The sequence below is a fragment of the Synchiropus splendidus genome, chromosome 12, assembly GCF_027744825.2.
Source record: "Synchiropus splendidus isolate RoL2022-P1 chromosome 12, RoL_Sspl_1.0, whole genome shotgun sequence".
NCBI lineage: Eukaryota > Metazoa > Chordata > Actinopteri > Syngnathiformes > Callionymidae > Synchiropus > Synchiropus splendidus.
In genome coordinates this window covers 8,073,762-8,092,763 of record NC_071345.1, presented here as the reverse complement: position 1 = coordinate 8,092,763, position 19,002 = coordinate 8,073,762, and the positions used below count along the sequence as shown (strand labels likewise).

The 19,002-nt window shown below is 44.6% G+C and overlaps 1 protein-coding gene across 6 annotated transcripts in view; it reads left to right on the top strand.

Annotated features, from left to right (window-relative positions):
* Positions 1-19,002, top strand: part of utrn (utrophin) — a 140,055-nt gene that overhangs the window by 102,243 nt on the left and 18,810 nt on the right. For all 6 annotated transcript variants that reach the window (XM_053881364.1, XM_053881366.1, XM_053881363.1 and 3 more), the window contains 10 exons: positions 223-301; positions 1,304-1,364; positions 4,984-5,045; positions 5,513-5,587; positions 8,122-8,323; positions 8,787-8,872; positions 9,850-10,007; positions 11,824-11,990; positions 14,452-14,563; positions 18,082-18,218. In XM_053881364.1, the coding sequence (XP_053737339.1) occupies positions 223-301; positions 1,304-1,364; positions 4,984-5,045; positions 5,513-5,587; positions 8,122-8,323; positions 8,787-8,872; positions 9,850-10,007; positions 11,824-11,990; positions 14,452-14,563; positions 18,082-18,218 (1,139 nt within the window). The remainder of the gene's footprint in view (positions 1-222; positions 302-1,303; positions 1,365-4,983; positions 5,046-5,512; positions 5,588-8,121; positions 8,324-8,786; positions 8,873-9,849; positions 10,008-11,823; positions 11,991-14,451; positions 14,564-18,081; positions 18,219-19,002) is intronic.

The window sequence follows — 19,002 nt, the reverse complement described above, 5'->3', positions numbered from 1 at the left end:
TCTGCAGTTCGGGTTGATACAGTGTGTATTTATAGGTTTCTAAGCAGGAGAGGAGGAAATGTGGCTTTCCGATTTCTATAAATCCACTTCTGACTAATTTGCATTGAAATTGAATTTCCTTGGCCAAGCATGACGCCGCTCCAGTTCAGTACAGGTCTCTTCTTTCCCCCCCAACAACTTCTGTGCCCTCCGCTGACTCGTGTCTCCCTCCTGATCTCACAGGTGGCTGTGGAAGACAGGCTGAAGCTCCTCCAGGAAGCTCATCGAGACTTCGGCCCATCTTCTCAACACTTCCTGTCCAGTAAGTGAAGACTTCCGCCTCTGTTAAAGACGGTCATCTTGGTTTGGAATAGTGTCTGTGCTGGATTCCCTCCGCGATCCTTCATCCCGCTGCGATTCGTAATGTGCCATATTTGGGCGCCATATGTCCCCCGCAGACGCTATGGCTCGCACCTCCACGCTGAGTGCCGATGAAGCACTTCACTCCAATGCAAAGCTTAATTACACTCCTCCACTTTAAAGTGGTCATTAGCAAAGTGAGTTGGCGAGAAATGGCTTAAGCGAGATTGTTAAACAAAGCGGCTGATGTCTCTCTCCCCCGTCTCTCTGTCATCGTGTTCGATAATCATACATCCATTAGCCTTTCTTTCAGCTCCACCTGATTCGCCGCAAATATTAGATTCAGAGTCGGCACTGGCCGACTGACACTTGCGGAGTTGAAGCTCGCCGGACAAAACACGGCGGCCGCTCCTTTCATCTTCTTGAAACGTCTGACACTATCTGGTCCATCACCCGCTCGCTCTCATTACACCGCTCGCTTAATATTCCCTCAGGGATCAATAAAGCTCGGTGTTCCTATCGCGTCCTTTCCATCCAGCAAATCTTCCAATCTCACTTTATCTTTCTCTCTTTCTGTCTTTTTATGTCTCCGCCGCTACAAAGAGCTGTGTCAGGGAGGCGGGCAAGTGGGAGGCGATGAATCAAGCTACAGTCTTACTCTGGCTGCTCTTGAGTGCCTCTCCAGTCTGATATCTGGCCCACCGTAATCACTCATTTGAAAGATTCACTTCTGCTCCGTAGTGAGCGTGGATCACTGTTTATAAAAGGCAGATGATACGAGTCATAGCTCTTCAGAATCAACTTAAGCAGGAGGGGGTTTTAAGCCTTTACCACCTTGTTCTTCTAACTAGCATTGAAAGGAAACCACTCAGCGCCAATATGGACTCTTTGTTTCGTGTCACTAATAAAGTTTGCTCTGAATAAATTCTCACAACTCACTAGAGTTTGTTTTTTTTTCTTGCAGCTTCTGTGCAGCTTCCATGGCAACGTGCAGTTTCGCAGAATAAAGTTCCATATTACATCAAGTAAGTGACTTCAAATGATGTGTCTCGGTGTCACTTAACTCTCTGGTGCAGCTTAATTATTTCCGTCTTGATACAATAACAATGACATTTTTCCCCCCCAGGTTTTGCAACAAAATCTTGTTCACCTTTTTTTCGTTTTGTACGTGTTCAGAGCTGCATGTGAAGCTTGTTATCTCTGACAGTACCAGTGTGGGCTGCCTGCGTTTTATTTTCCTTCCAACCCATTTGAGCGCTGACTTGCAGAGGCGAGTCCCTGCTACCGACGATTCTCAGTAACTGGCTGACACTGATCTTTGTCTATTCCATGCTCAATCTTCCTCTTGCCTCCAATTATCTACTTATTTTTGCTGATTTGCTCCTGTGGGTTCATTAAAATTCATCTCTCGTGGACTCTAACATTTGCGCTGTGTTTTGAATTGCTAATACCTGAGTGAATCCCATGACGTCTGGCACTGGTTTAATAAACACTCCAGCTACCCACGTTTAGCCAGGTTATTCAAGTCACATCAAGTTATTAAAATGCCGCTGCTCATTCACCTGTAACTGCTTCTGCATGGTTTATTAGCTGTTGGTTTTTCTCAAACTTCAAGTATTGTGATGAATAGATATCATATATTAGATTCACAAAAACAAGATACATTTTAAGGGGGAAAAACAATAGGAAGAAAATGAGAGAAAAACAGAATTATGAGAGATATCTTTATATAAATCCAATCTTTGTGCTGTTGTGGAAAATAAATAAATAAATATACTGTATTAATCAAAATCTATTTCATTTGAGTGTTATATATAGAATTTCAAAACATGAATGAATATTTAATTTGTGAGTATATATAATTAATACATGGATTATTATTATTATTATTATTACCTATTGGAAATATTTTAAATACTTATGTACTTGTAGTTAACTCCAATATTATTAGAAAGCAAAATATCAGATTACATTTTTTTTAAATAAAGATAAGCCACATCAAATATATAAATCAGAAATCTATATTTTAATTCATTTAAATGTGAACAATAACATGACGTTAAGTTGCATTATGCAATGGTCACAAAGGTATTAAACATTCATGAAAACTGAACAGATCAAAATGATATGTTGTGCTCAGTGGAATGCGTTTCCAGACATCCATTGCCTTCCTTCTGGGGGAATACTGAGACATTCTCAGGACTGTTTCCCACCCGGGTCTGCCCTAGGTCCTCCTCCCAGATGGTACAAAAATAGATGCTCGGAAAGATTCATCATCAGTCGGCGGCTCCAGAGTTTTGAACATCCAAAACACGTTCAGTGTGACGACTAAACTCCGTCTGTCCCTGGTGCTAATCGCAGTCCTGCTGACATTCTGGGGCACTCTCACTCGTCTTTGACACATTCATTTCCCCAAACCCTTCCTCTCCATCTCCCCTGCTATTTCCACTCTGCCTCTTTTCTCTGCGCCAACAAAGGGCCGCTGATTAAAACTGCCTGGTCCACCCTCCTGGAGTGACGACTTCCAGCTGTATCTTGAGGGAGATTTAGGAATTTATCCAGAAGTAGGTTGAGTTAATGCATTCAACTAAAATATTAATCCTTCCAAAACTCATACAGTTTAGCTTAACATTCACGGTTTCACCAGGGACAGTTTGTTTAAATAAAAAAATTGCTGATTTTCCCCACCAACTCTCTGCATCTCCAGATGTTTAATATTCTCCAGCGTCTCTCCTTTCGCTTACAAATGACTCCTGCTGCGTGATCTGCGGAGGCTTTGTAGTAAACGCTCTGTCAGCTGATATTTTTCACGCCTTCTGAGCATCAAAAAGATTCGCTTAGCCAAATAGAAGAAAGTGAAATCATGTGAGGACAGTTCGACCTGATATTGCATCTTATCCACCCGCTGTTGAAGTAAGCGCACGCACTTCCTTTCACTACCTTTCACTGGATTCTTTCACTTCATGCACAGCCAGTCATGGGCTTCTACTAACCCTACAGCGTGAGAAAAGTGCCTTTTTTCAGGTGCCATTTTTTTCCATTCATAAATTATGAATAAAAAAAAGTGACTCACTCAATTCTGGCCAAATATTTGGTAGAATAGAAACCACTGTGGCACATAATATTTTGTTGATATTAGCGTCAAAGTTATTGCATCTCTAATGCCCTAAAGCGATTTTGAATTTTGGACGTTCATTTCCTTCAGTGATTCCAATGTATGTAACTTGCATTGTCTTGGTTTTTAGCCACAGTCGGTCACTTGACCGTAAGTAATAGAAATGAAAGGGGACCTCTTAAGAGTGTGCGTGAAATACGGGTGCCCTTTTTTTCTGCATTTAGTTGAAGACCCCCAAAATGTCTGTGCACTACACTTGGTTATTGTACGGCACGTTTAAATACAATCGGCTCAGTTGTTGTTACACAGGTACAACTAAATGGAGTGTAAGCTGGCTCAGACAGTTGTCATCGGATTGTTGAAAAAAAAAGTTAAAAAGAGTAAATGAAATGCAGAATTTAATGGTACTTTCTACCACACATGAAACCTTCATTTCAGCAGAAGACAATTTTTGTCGTGCAGGACATTTGCCTGGCATGGTCTGGTCTGACGACACCCCGTGATTGGCTGATATTTACATGTTTATTCTTGGGTATTTACCTTTGCAGTCAGATAAGCACAGCACACAAGTGGTCATCAGCAGCAGATACTTAAAAAAACATTTTAGATTAGTATTTCTAAAGTCTTCAAAATGACCATGTGATCCACCCACCTTTATTGGATCGTGTTCTTGAGATTTTAATGCTCAACAGGCTTTGTAACTTGGTGGATACATTTTCTGTTGCATGTATAAAAACACACCCACAAAAGGACTTATGCGACACATTGAAATGTTGCCTCTCTTTGTAATTGAACCTGCAACTGTTTTACCTAGACTTTCCCAACGTGATGTCAGCAACTGCATTTGCTTTGTAGCCAATGTTGAGTCAGTATGTGAGTGGTTGTCTGTCCCCCTTTCCAGGGTGTCCTCCACCTCACTCCCTGTAGAGCTGAGAAGGGCTCCAGATAATGAATGGCTTAGCATAGGATTAAACCTGAATGACTGTTGGTGACTTCATTTGCATTCTTGTGTTGTTGTTTACGCTGTGCGCTGTTATTTACACGGTGCACGTCCTGCTAGTCGTCTGGTTAGCTCAGAGCAAGCCATCGCAGATCACACCAGGGAGCCACCACGTGAGAAAAAACTGCCTTCTTATTTCAAAGACCCTTTATCTCCAAACTACCTCTCATATTCCACAAAGATCTGAAGAAGACCATGGGAAAAAAACAACACAAACAAACCACAGCTCAAGTAGAGGCAGGGATTGGCAGCCGGAGTGTTTGAAGACGACCACCTTTGATCGACCGTAGCCTGGTCTGTGGGAAGACTTAGTTTGTTTTGGACGAGTTGGGAAAATACACTTGTCTTAAACGACAGACGGTGAATCATGCGTCTATTTGTGTGTTGATCTGCTGGATTATTCATGCGTGCACATCTGAAACAAAAGATCTTCAGTGGAGACAGGCGACGTTCCACCGCTTGAGTGTGTTGTCTTACATTTTTAATGTTTGTATTTTAGTCTGATGTCGTTTCATCTGGTTGTTTGCAGTCACCAGACGCAGACCACCTGCTGGGACCACCCCAAGATGACAGAACTCTACCAGTCTTTAGGTAAGACGACTGCGCTCATTCGGTTTTTGTTTCTGCTCCAACACCCAGCCAGTCATGAGGGTGATCATGTGGGTCACGGGGCTATGAGGAGTTTCAACTTCCCAGCTCAACAGGACGAGACAAATAACTGCGTACATGTTGGATGGACAATCACAGGACTGCAAAGTGCAGCTTGCTTTGCTTCTCTAACTGCTGCTTCACTCTGTGCGACTCACATAATGAGCAGTGGGAACGTTATTAAGCTGTGAGACTTTGTACAGGCCAGCAGTTTGACAAATGAGTCCTCGCCGCAGTGAGACAGACTTAAACAACTTTCTTCCTGTCTGTCGACTCCATGAAACTTTACCAACAAATACTCTGTTTTTCAGGGAAGATGGATGCCCCAAAAGATTTCGCTCTCACCGCCTGTCTTCCATTTGTCCACTGGCACTTTATATCTTTTTTTTTTCTCTTGTCTCCCGGTGTAGCCGACTTGAACAACGTCAGGTTCTCAGCATATCGAACAGCGATGAAGATCCGCAGGCTACAGAAAGCTCTCTGCTGTGAGTACAACACCCAGACTTTTTATCTTTGTGGCCCGGAAAGGTGCAATTCAGTGGATCTGAGTCCATCTGAAGACATCAGATGGACATGAAAATGATGCTAGAATGTGTTTGGTCTGGATAGTTTATGTTTATAATGAGCGTAGTCAGGCTGCAGGAGGCGGAAGCAAGACTGAGCACCGAAGACACAGAGCAGACATTTTTTATGAAGTTTTCTGGCTTTTTAACTGCAGCTGGTCACACAGGAAGCAATGCGAGACATTTTAGAATATTTGTAAATCCGAATTAACCAACAACCAACATAAAAAATATATGAGCCTAAAAATTATCTTGAGTCATGAAGATATTTTAATATGCATTTTCATATATTTTTAGATTGGATAAATATATGTCTTAGTATTATTGTACATTATTTTGATAATTCAATTATTTGAAAAATTTAAATTTCATCTATTGGAAAAAAAAAGTTTCAGTGGCACATTTAATGAATAATTAAAGCTCATAACCAGTCTATTAGTAAAAGGTACAATATGTAATATTAAATGAAATATAATCTCTAAATATTTAAATGTCAGCGGTGAGTCGTCTTTGGAGTAAAACATCAAAGCAAATAAAGTCTGGTTTGAGGTATTCTAGTGAAAAATGCATTCATTTTAATCATTTTATGGATTAATTGTTGAGTCATCCTTTCAGAACTCTCATGGAGTGATGTTTTTAATGTTTCAATAATACCATTTTATAATTAGTATCTTGCAAAAAACACGGAAACAAACAAAAAAAACTGTAAAAATGCAATGTAAAAAATGTAATTATTCTGATATCACTTCTACAATTGGAGTGTCTCATCAGGAGAAAGCAGAACATCACTTCAATGTGTGAGCTGACGGATCTCCAAGTGTGGATTGCGCCGCAGTAATTCAATATCTCTGTTTTGCTCCAGGAGAGCGTGTTTACCTTTGTGCCTTGCGGACTCAGGACTTTATTACCTGTGGCTACTGTCTGTCGCGTAAACCACATTTACCCACTTCCACATGCGCATCTCCCTCGTGGTGCTTCCTCCACCGTGACAGCAGCTTCTGCTTCTTAAGGAAATGTAATGGCAGTGACAAAGATGAGCGCAGTAAACAGCTGTTCACTGTATTTCACCCACACACACTGTGCACCCACGCGGCTCAATTAGACCCTGCTGCGTGTTTGCTCTCTTGTTTGTGCGCTTCAACAGTCATCCGAGTGGGTTATGGTGTTGTAATGAGTTTGAACAGTGGAGCTGTTCTTATCAAGGCAATATTGTGCTGCCTGTCTGGTCACATGACTGGTTATGCCGAGAAGCCTTATTACGCGGAGTGATTTTTCAATTGGGTAAAGTCAGTTAGAGGCATGCACACGCACACTCACACAGCCAGATCGGTATTTGTCCAGAATCAGATTCAGATTCAATTGAGATCTTTGCTCCCAGAACAGTTTGTGGCTCCGAGCCCCTCGGTGTCAGAATGAAAGTCAGACACGGAGCAAGGCTACTGCGGAATGTATAATATGGTTAAGACGGTGCCGGGGGAACCGACGCGCACAAATGAGCTGGTGTGCCGTCCACCTTGTCTCCTGCAGTCTCCCCTATTCCACTCATGCAGCGAGATGAGAAGCGTGGTTCACTGGCTTCATGGCTGCGTGTGGGGACACAGTTTCACCTGGAGGTCCCCAATATTCTGTCACGGTTGGGTGGAGAGTCTTTTCTGTCATGTGATGGAAATATTGCTCTGCAAAGAATAATAATAATCATAATAGTTCCATACAGAATCATGATGAAAGTCGCATTAGAAAATGTGGGTTTACATATAACTATACTCAACGTCAAAGCATAATATTAAAATATGAAAAACTGTGTATTATTAGTCCCAACAATACAGACATTTAAAATATTCTGAAATATATAAAGAGAGGACACATTTGTATTTGTAAGAAAATATGTTAAAATGTATATGTACAAAAATGTATGAACATATTTATCACAGTTTTTGAAGAATAAACCAAAGTTTTAATGGCAAAAATAAAATAAAATACATTATATTAAGAATATTACAAGTGATTCATATGATTTTTATTCATTTATTTTTTCCTCTTATCTGCCTATTTTATTCTTTTGTTTGAGTGATACACACCATCGCGCGTAATCCAATATTTTTACACTGATATTTTGGTTTTTAAGAGCAGATTAAAACAAAAATCTCTGTCTTCATGAACAGAAAAGCATCAAGAATAGCAAGAGGCTCAAGCTGAAATATTAAGATGAAGCAATAAGCAAACTCGTAATAATCAGTCAGAAGAGCCATATTTAAATCTCAATTAATTGCACAAAATCTGAGTTAACTCGCGATTAATGTCAATTTAATCACATTTTCTATCTCCTCTATGTAACTTAAAGGAACTTTTAGTCAACACGAGTGCGGTACTGATGGAGAGTGTCTGTTTTCCCTCTCCTTCTTGCCTCTCCATCATCTCCCACGTCCTGGTTCTGCTGCCTTCCCTTTCATCTCCAGTGGACCTGCTGGACCTCAGCGTGGCCCAGAACACGTTTGAACAGCACAAGCTGACCAACAACAACCAGCTGCTGTCGGTGCCGGACGTCATCAACTGCCTGACGTCCATCTATGACGGTCTGGAACAGGAGCACAAGGACCTGGTCAACGTGCCGCTCTGCGTCGACATGTGTCTCAACTGGCTGCTCAACGTCTACGACATGTGCGTTCCAGCTCCTCCTCTGGCACTTCCATACTCAGCTTTCATCCCTGTCAACATTTGCACTGTTTGTAATTTGATCGTTGTTTTCACAGCTCAGCACATAGATGCTGCTGCATCTGCGAATACTTATTACATCGGATTGAGTTCACACTGTTTTCATTAGACGGCTGTGCGTTTCAGAGTTTACTGAACTGTACACAAACTCAATGAAGAATTTGGGAATCTTCCAGGACACAGTGAAGGCAACACGCATTCACAGCCATCTTCTTAGCATTTTCTTATTGCGTTTTTCATTTTTATTTTCCCTTATACTCATGTGTGGTCAAACCTTGTGTCACCATGCACCTCTTCATTGGGAGAGATTTAAGACAATAGTAATTTCCATTCAGTTTGCACTCCAAACACTCTACTTCCGTTCCCAGCTTCACCACATCACCCTTATATCGAAATGTGTCTCCTACAGGGGGCGCAGTGGCATGATCCGCGTCCTCTCCATGAAGATCGGTCTACTCTCTCTATCCAAGGGTCACCTGGAGGAAAAATATAAATGTAAGTAGCAAAAAATGAGCAAAGATAGGATGAATAGAAACCAGTCGGCTGCTCCACGAAATCCCCCGAGTATTAGTCAGAGTCTGCGAATGACAGCGCCAGAGAACAGTTTGACTAATTGGATGAGAGACCTCCTACACATTTCCCCCTGCTCTTTATATAATTGTCTTTCCTGATTTATTTTGGAGGATTAGAGACCTGGAATATAGGCTGGCTGCGCTGGGATGAGACTGTCATGGGGACTTCCTGCTCTTTGTTTCTGCTGCCTTATCTTTCTGTGTCTGTCTTCTTGGGCTGTCACTGCTTACCGCATTGTTCATCCATCTAGCACTGTCACCTTGTCTTTTGTCCCATCGCACTTACTCTGGGATCCAGCGCCCTCTTCCCATTCTCTTCTTCCCTTCCGCTGCCAGGGCACGGATTCCACCCCTCAGCTCATTCGTTCCACTGCCAGCTTCTATTAGCCGAGGAAAGATATAAACCACGGATGAGTGCGTTCTTCCTCCTTTACTCTTTGAGTCTGGTCGCTTGTTAGAGCTGAGCATAAAAGTTCACGACGTCCGTCCGTGCAGAATGTAACGTTTTCCCAGTTAGAAGACGCTGAACGGTGAGTGTGATCAGAGATCACTGCCGGTGTTTGTCGACAGGCGCACACATCCGGCCTCAGCCGAGATCAAACGGAGCACAGACCTGTCGTGCCCTCGCCTTTAAGTCTTCTCCTGTTTGCTCACCAGCCGTGAAGATGTTGCATAACTTCATCCAAATTACATTTCCCTCCGACTGTTCTTTGCTCAAGCCTGCAGGTCACCTGGCAGATATCCATGCTCCCAGAATCCAAACTAGACTTTCCAGGATCCATAGGAGGAGGATTGCATGTTTTCCTTTATCAGTCCCACTCCCTCTGAATTAAAATTCCAACCCCGTTTCCAACCTGAACCACCTACATGCTCTGACTCTTGTCTCTCCTTGTTCCCCAGTTCTGTTCAGCCAGGTGGCATCAGCGGGCGACACATGTGACCAGAGGCAGCTCGGCCTGTTGCTACACGAAGCCATCCAGATCCCAAAGCAGCTGGGTGAGGTGGCCGCTTTCGGGGGATCCAACATCGAACCCAGTGTTCGCAGCTGCTTCCAGCACGTGAGTTTGGTCGCTCTCAGTCACAGTGTGTGCACCTCAGAATGCCATGGCCTGGCTGACAGGAAGCAGAGCTAGATGAAGGTTGTCATGGTGACTAGAAAGGACAAGATTTGGAGAAGTTTGGAAGTTGTTGTATGCAAAGAAAGTTATTCCCAAACTACTCATCCATCATTTACCCCGTCTCCAGCAGCTTTCCTTCACAATGTGCCGTCTATTGGTCAGAGAGAGTCACTTAAAGTTTTCAGGTCATTAACCACAGCCATGAACCAGACCGACATTTTCAATATGGCTACTGGTGTGTGCCTGGCTTAACCAGCTCAACAGGTTGCGATTTATGGCTGGCCAGGTGGGCACTTGCCCAATATACTGTCGCTGTAAAAACCTTAACAGCCACGATGATGTCCAGGTCACGGCGATTCGGAAGCGGGTGACATTAGCGATTAACGGCATTCAGCGAGGGCTCGGGACTCTAAGAGATTACGCTTCGATCCCACAAAGCTAATTGTCATTAACACCCCCCACCCCCCGCCTGGAGGTCTTGCTGTCTGTCTCACACCTGTCTCGCTCTTTCTCCCTCGCCCATAAAAGTCTTTTATAGTGGGAGCTTCACTGATCAACCCTGACGCCATGAAAAGCCTTCTGCTCATTTTCACTGCGGCCAGAAAACACTTTTAATGGTTTATCTCGCCACATCACGCCATCAAAATAAGGGATGATGAAACCTTCACGACGGGAGGTTTGTGTGCGCGCACGTTGGGTGTTACGCGTGAGGTTATTGTGCGATTCAAATGACCATTGTGTCATCTTAAGCTGAGTTATCCAATAGGCAGTGGGGATAGATGGAATTACCTTGGTGCTGTGCTGTGTGTCATCTCTGACTCCTGCAGGTGGGAGGTCAAATTAATAACATGATGCCAAAAGTCTGTTTTTTGGGGCGGAGGACCTCCTGAAGTGTAGTAGCAACCCTCCTCGTGCAAGCCATCCATCCGTCTGTCTTCGCCTGCTGAGCCGGCGCCACGTCGCGGGGGCAGCAGCTTCAAAATGGAGCAAGTCGGTTGATGCAGATTTGAGTTTGAAGTGTCTTACGTAGTTGCTCTTCAGGCTTTCACCTCAAAATGAATTCAAGGTCATTAGTAGGGGAGAGTAGGAGGTTGTGACCCGGCTGTGAGCAGACACTAATGGTAGAACAAGGAATTGGTTTAATGTCTTCACTTCATCTGAACCAAAATCAACCAGTGGAAGTGTCATTTCTAGTTTCTACGTCTTCTTTTCTCCACCCAAACCGTGATCATACACCATGAAAATGCAGTCCTTAAATCACCTTTTGTTCATCATCAGTCCTGGTGATTCCACCTTGAGGTGCTCGGTAAAGAACCCGGCCGGCACAGGTTTGACAGCTACGGTGCAATCGCTCACTTCATTTTGTTTAATAGGGCCCATGATGAAGGAAGGGCCCCCCATAAATACACCCTTCTTGACTGTTCTATTGTCTCCCTCTTTCCTTTAACTGTCCATCCATCCTCTCAGCCGTCCTCGTCTGCAGCAATTAGTGCTTTATTTCTGCAGTCTGGGAAGTTGATGGGAGGGAGGAGCAATGACTGAGCTCAGCCGCTCCAGGGGAGACTCAGGTGAAGGTCAAAGAGGGAGGACAAGAATGTAAAGATGATTGATGAAGGTGGCGTTGTCGAGCCCACCGTCGCTTGAACCTGATTCACTCTTTCACCTCTCGTTGAAACAATGACGTGTTTCTGAATTGTCCTCCATCTTTCTGTAAAAATGTTCTTTCTTTGACGCCGCCTTTCTCTGCCATACCCAGGTGAACAATAAGGTGGAGCTGGAGCCCAGACAGTTTGTCGAATGGATGCGCCTGGAGCCTCAGTCGATGGTTTGGCTCCCGGTCCTGCACAGAGTGGCTGCAGCAGAGACGGCCAAGCACCAGGCCAAGTGCAACATCTGCAAGGAGTGTCCTATTGTCGGGTTTAGGTAGGAATGAACAAACAAACGCACACACACAGACCACATGTTCCGCTTGCTTCTCACAAAGGGCAGATCAGCTCTGGAGGGCGGACATTTATCTAAATGTCAGCGGCTGATATGCCACGGACTAAATACCGTCCAGAGGGTTTCCAACCAGAAACACAATGTTGTGTGCAGACGTGTTGACAAATATTCCCTGACAACCAAATCGATAACACAGAGTTGTAGAGAACAAAACATGTATGAATTTGATGCAGTTTAAATGGCGGCTTAGGGGCCACTGATGTCTGATGAAACCTCGCAGTGGCCCCTATAGAACTGGTGTATTTCTTCCATCTGCTTCCTGTGGACATCCCACTTCTGACACCATTTGGTCACTTGTTCTGCAACCCTGGCCATTGAGGGTATAAGAAAATACTGATACGCTCAATTATCGCAAGACTTGAATCCTTTATTAATACTAACATTTCCTTTTTGCACGCTGGAGTAATTTTGTTGAGTAAAGGAAGGATTAATTCCTCTGTTGGACTCTGAAATTTAAATGGAAGTCTAACAGGACTGACATCACAGTAAACCCGTTTTCATTCTCACAATATTGTACTGCATTGCCTGATTTCCCCCCTTAAAATGATGGCTCTTATCACAATATATTGCTGAGCTTACAGTATGGAAATATATCACAATGTATCCTATCACTCACTGTATCGCGATGCGTATCGTATCGCAAGATACCCACCAATACAAGCCTTCTTTGCCATCTGTGGTGCCTCATAACAGACATGGAATAAATGGATGTAAGTTATAAGTTATATAATAAGGTGCTTTAAATTCCATAACTGTGGACTCAATTTATCCCTTGCATTTATGTCAAGTTGCCTTATTCTGCACAAACACCCGCCCCCCCTCTCTTCATTGTGACATTTAAATTGGGCTACGGCGCCAAAATAAGTCTCTAAACAAACTGTCAGGAAGCAAGCAAGTTTGTTGCTGCTCTCAGCAAACGCTTAACTCGGTATAGAATTTAGATTCAGCGATCAGTCCTGCAGGGAAATCTTTCCCTGGGCCTGGACAGAGATGCAACAGTATGTTCAGTGAAGTGTGTTGGCAGAATTGTCCTGCTCACAGTCTGTGCTTCGCCAGCACAAAGTGGGAAACATTCGGAGTTCTGATGAAGCACACGTCAACCAAGCTCTGTCGTTGATGGATGAGAGTTTGAGGAGGGGGGAGGGAGGGAAGGGTGCGGGCAGGAAAGTGCCTCTAAAGCGTTTGGGGCCGTCAGGTGAATTGACATCCGACGTGACGAGGTAGGAAGAGAAAATCTTTCTGCGGTGATGCAAGTGTTTTGGAAAAAACTTGTGCAGCCTAGGCCTCTTGCTAGTTGAGCTTGGCTGGAATCACATAGCAGAGAGGCATCTAGGCCTGGCTGACAGGACGCCCAAGCCACCACAACTGGCTTCTCTCGATGCGGAAGACTTTCTTCCTGATCACTTAACTCCTCCCACTGACTGTAAAGACAGAAGCCGCTGCCATCAGCTCTTTCTAACGGCAAGTTCCTTGTTTTTTCGATCTCTACACAATGCTCACGTCTGTCTGTAGCTCAAGAGCTTTGCCTCCTGCTCAGCTCTTTCGTCACCTTTCTCCTCATAACTGGACTAGACTTTCCAAACTCACTAGGACCCAGATTTGGATGAGCTGAAGATCATCCCAGTCTATGGGTGGACAGCTGAATTTCCCAAGGGGCCACATTGTTTACTGTGATTAAAAGACAGGAGGACTGAAGGAAACGAATCTGAATGTACTGTTTAATGTTTTTATTTTGTGGACCAAAATGCTGTTACTGTGCACATTATTAATTAAGAATCAAAAGAAAAAACCAAAATCATCATTTTCATTTTGCGCCGACCTCATGAGAGCCACATAAACACTGACAAAGGGCCACACTTTGCCGACACTCTTCAAGTCGAATCCAATTCTAAATGTTCCTTTGGTATGTAGTAGCTGATGATATAAAATATTAATTGGATTTTTATGGCAACCACCAAACGAATTATGTATTCCAGCCATCCCCACTCCCTAATTTATCTGAAATTATTTTTCCTATTAGTTAATAAACTCATCATTCTTCAGTTTGGACGTGAATTAATGACCCAGCTTAAGCTAATATGCTGCGTGTCTGAGCGTAATGATGCGTGTGTTATCTTGTGCTCTTCCTCACTCATCATTCAGCTCACCTTGAGAGGGACGGAGGTGTTCTAAGTCTGAATCTCCTCCTCTGACTCCCGCCCGTCACTCTGGTGACATCACAGGTTCCATGTAACGCAGTGAGAAAAGCCTGCCGACTGTAGTGACCTGCTTTTATCGCTGCGTGTTTATCGCCACACTCGCCCTGGAGATATAAACATTGTCCCGATCACTAGTGAGCAGCTTTGCTTCTCTGCCTCCTCAGCGCTCTCCTCTCTCTCCTCAGGTATCGCAGTTTGAAGCATTTCAACTACGACGTTTGTCAGAGCTGCTTCTTTTCCGGGCGCACAGCCAAAGGCCACAAGCTCAACTATCCCATGGTGGAGTACTGCACGCCGGTGAGACACACACTCAAATCACATTCAGATCAATTCTCAACCCTCTGCAGCACCCGCTCCTGACGCCTGAGAAACTGGGCTGCTTTATTGATCAGACTCTTAGTCTTACGAGGCAAAGTTGTGCTTGTCATCAAAGGCTTGGTAAATGGAATGTTACTTTCATAGCTTTGATGCACATGGACTTCAGAGGAACTCAGGTTTGCTACAGCTGGGAAATAGCTGAAAACAGTCTTCCAAAATTCAAGTCAAAATACGCTTATGATGCTCCGGTATATGGCAATTAATTTATTGATATATTACATTGCTAATTTTTTTTTAAAAGTAAATGGACACCTCTTTGTCTTTTGTACTCTATTTGTACTTTGGTTCAATAGCATCCTGAGAAGATGCACCTGAACTGGCTTCTCTTGATGCAGAGCAGTGGTTGCACTTTGAGTCTCTTGACTAAAAGCTGTTTTATTTTATTGTGTTTCCCCAAATAGAAATACAGTTGAAGTCATTCAGCTCAAGTTTTTATTCAATCTGACTCAATATTTAATGAGTAGCAAGTCTGAACTATTTTATTAAATGTATCAATCACACTTGTGTCTTTCTTAAATTAAATTTTAATACTGATGCAAATGTTATAGTATATACAGGTTGAACATCAGGGCCATGTCTTATCCCGGCTGTGTGAAGCAAAAGCCACGCGGTGAATCCAACTGTGTTGCTCCGCTTCTTTTTTGCAACCCCTTTTGAACTGCTGACTTCATTTCTCCCCACATTCACCCTTCCTGACAGACCTCTGGCTTCAGATAAATTGTAACTCAATAAATGTGAAACCACACTGGGCCCCCCACCCCACCCCCACCCCCCGGTCTCTGCTTCTTACCGAAAGCAATATTTCTCAGTTCTACAAAGCAGACAGAGGAATATTAGAAGAGAGGGAGCGCCTGCGCTTCTCAGCTGAAGATTGGCTAAACTTTGAGTGTGTGGAGTGAACACGCTCCTCACTCGCTGGTTTCATTTACTTTTTCAATTTTCTAAATGGGTGCGATATGGACTCTTGTGGGGGAACCTGGGGGCGCTGCCGTCCCTTATTCAGCAGCACCCAAACTTCACTGTAGTGGGTTCATCTCTAATGCGCCGCTAAGTGTTGCTACTTTACATCTATATTCTTTCACTCTCCGCTGTTTGTCCTGTGAATTGAGGGTTGCTGGACAGAATCCCAGTTTCACACCTCCAGTGTCCTTCTCTAGTCACTTCAGTTTGTTTTAGTTGGACACTACATGCGGCATAATGTTAATTATAGTTTCCAAACCATTGCATAGCACTTCTGTCACTAGTACTGCAAACCCCATAATGTACTGCAACAATTAATTCTCTTATAACAGGGAGATTTTTCGCTGGTTTGTCCGCTGATTCTGCCTGCTGCTTAAATGCATGTTCGCAGCCCTCCTCCTGACACGCACCTGACCTTTGACGATGATAACGATAACGACATTCACAGCAGCTCAGGTCTGTGGAGAGCTGAAGAGGCTGCGCCCCAACAAAGCTGCAGGTCCTGATGGAGTATCCCCGAGACTGCTGAAGGCCTGCGCGAGGGAGCTGGGACACCCCCTTCAACGCATATTCAACCTGAGTTTGGGAGAAGGGAGGGTCCCCCAGCTGTGGAAGACATCCTGCATCATCCCAGTCCCAAAGAAACCACACCCTGGTGAACTGAACGACTTCAGGCCAGTCGCCCTGACGTCACACGTGATGAAGACCATGGAACGGCTGCTGCTCCTCCACCTGAGGCCACAGATCCACCACGCCCTGGACCCACTGCAGTTTGCATACAGAGAGAAGACGGGAGTGGAGGATGCCATCATCTTTCTGCTCCACCGGTCCCTATCTCACCTGGACAGAAGTAGTGGTGCTGTGAGGATTACATTTTTGGACTTCTCCAGCGCCTTCAACACAATCCAGCCACTGCTGCTCAGGGACAAACTGACGGAGATGGGAGTTGAAACACACCTGGTGGCATGGATCACTGATTACCTGACCAACAGACCTCAGTTTGTGAGGCTGGGGGACAGCAGGTCTGACACTGTGGCCAGCAGCACAGGAGCACCGCAGGGAACTGTACTCTCTCCGGTCCTGTTCACCCTGTACACCTCCGACTTCCAGTCCAACACGGAGCTCTGCCATGTGCAGAAGTTCGCAGACGACACGGCCATCGTGGGGTGCATCAGGAGTGGACAAGAGGATGAGTACAGGAAACTGATCCAGGACTTTGTCACATGGTGCGACTCCAACCACCTGCTCCTAAACACCACCAAGACCAGAGAGATGGTGGTGGACTTTAGGAGACCCAGGCCGCATCCAGAACCAGTCACCATCAAAGGAGATTGTGTGGAGGTGGTCCACACTTACAAATACCTGGGAGTGCAGTTGGATGACAAACTGGACTGGACTGCCAACACTGATGCTCTGTGCAGAAAGGGACAGAGCCGCATGTACTTCCTCAGAAGGCTGGCGTCCTTCAACATCTGCAAGAAGCTGCTACAGATCTTCTACCAGTCTGTGGTAGCGAGCGCCCTCATGTATGCAGTAGTGTGCTGGGGGAGCAGCTTGAAGAAGAAGGATGCTGCACGCCTGGACAAACTGGTGAGGAAGGCAGGCTCTGTTGTTGGCACAGAGCTGGACAGCCTAACATCAGTGGCAGAGAGACGGGCATTGAACAGGTTTCTGTCCATCATTGACAATCCCAGTCATCCTCACAACACCATCTCCAGACAGAGGAGTAGTTTCAGCGACAGACTGCTGTCATTGTCCTGCTCCACAGACAGACTGAGGAGATCGTTCCTCCCTCACGCCATTCGGCTCTTCAACATCTCTCGGGAACGACGATAAAATGGACACTATACACTCTAGACTCACTACACACTCACACCAAAGACACACGTGCACTTTAGTTCGTGACACACACACACATTCACATGCTGAACTGTTGTTATTTATTTTAATTTCCTATCTGTAGCATTTTTTTTTTTTTTTTTTTTTTTTTTTTTTTACTTATGTTTCCACCTGTCATGCTGCTGGAAATGGGAATTTCTCTTCAGAGATCAATAAAGTATCTATCTATCTATCTATCTTTGAGGCCTGTCATACCGGCGCTGCTCTGTGCCGGTTCCTGAAGGTTGTTTGAACCTGCCGATGTGTTCAGTCTGGGAATGGAAGTGAGCTGAATCTAAAAAGTTGGTTCCAGCTCATGAACTGTGGCATCATCAGTGGGTGTATTCGAGAGTTGATGAAGTCGTCTTCTGTCTCCTCATCGTCACTGCTGCTTGATTGTTCAGTGAAAACAAACACTTTCAGTAAATGGAACCATTTGTTCCGTGAACACACACAGACAAACCACAGCATGGAAGACGTAGCCTCCTTGGCGGCGCCAATGATGAACGACAACATTTTCACAACGAATACAGTTTTGTATTCCTCATATTTTCAGCTTTAAACGTCACTGACTGCTGTCGACTTCTGTCTCTCCTTAGACGACCTCAGGGGAGGACATGCGGGACTTCACCAAAGTACTCAAGAACAAATTCCGCTCCAAAAAGTACTTTGCGAAACACCCACGACTGGGCTACCTTCCCGTGCAGACGGTTCTGGAGGGTGACAACATGGAGACGTGAGTAGACAAGATTCATCTTCAGTTAAATCTGGTGAATCACAGCGCAGTGTTTGGTAAATGACTTCGTGACTGAACGGAGGAAAATCTTCTTTATTACATGAGAGGCTCCCGCTGCTCTCCAAATACACGCTGGAACTGCTGCAGGTCTTTCAGTCTTGTATTTTCCGTGAGAGGTAAAATGCCACCTTTTCAGCCATAAAAATGGTTCACCGCACCTGCTGTGACTCACTCATGCCCCTCTCCGTTCACACACCAGCGTGAGGTGCCAGTTTGCACAGGTGTAGTTAGTGGTCTCCACCAACTCTGCCTTCGCTGAAGCTCTGATTAATGTTCCTGCCGCTGCCGTCTATTAAACCCCCGCAGCGGGCCGTTTAAGCTCTTCTACTTTATGCAGATTTCAACAGGCAGGTCTGTCCAACTCCCTGCTGGACTTGTTGCTTATTCTAATACCAGCCCACGTATCACTTTTTTTTGCAGCATCACTTTTTTTTTTAGGTTTTCCTTCCTTCTTTTGCTTCACGTCTCACTTTCCTTAGATTTTCTTTGTGAGAAAAAAGGGCCTCCCAAAATGACTCGGCCGCGATGGATTTTCCTGACGCGCGGTTTTACACAGTCACCTCTCGGATGGATTGTGCTCTCACCTTCATCCCTTTTATCCTCCCTTGTCCTCCTCCTCACCTCCCAACTTGATCCATCCTCGCTTTTCTTTCCTCGCTGAAAAATGACTACTCCTGTGCAGCTTACCTGATAAATGCTTCTAAAGCTTCACTCGGAGAAACAA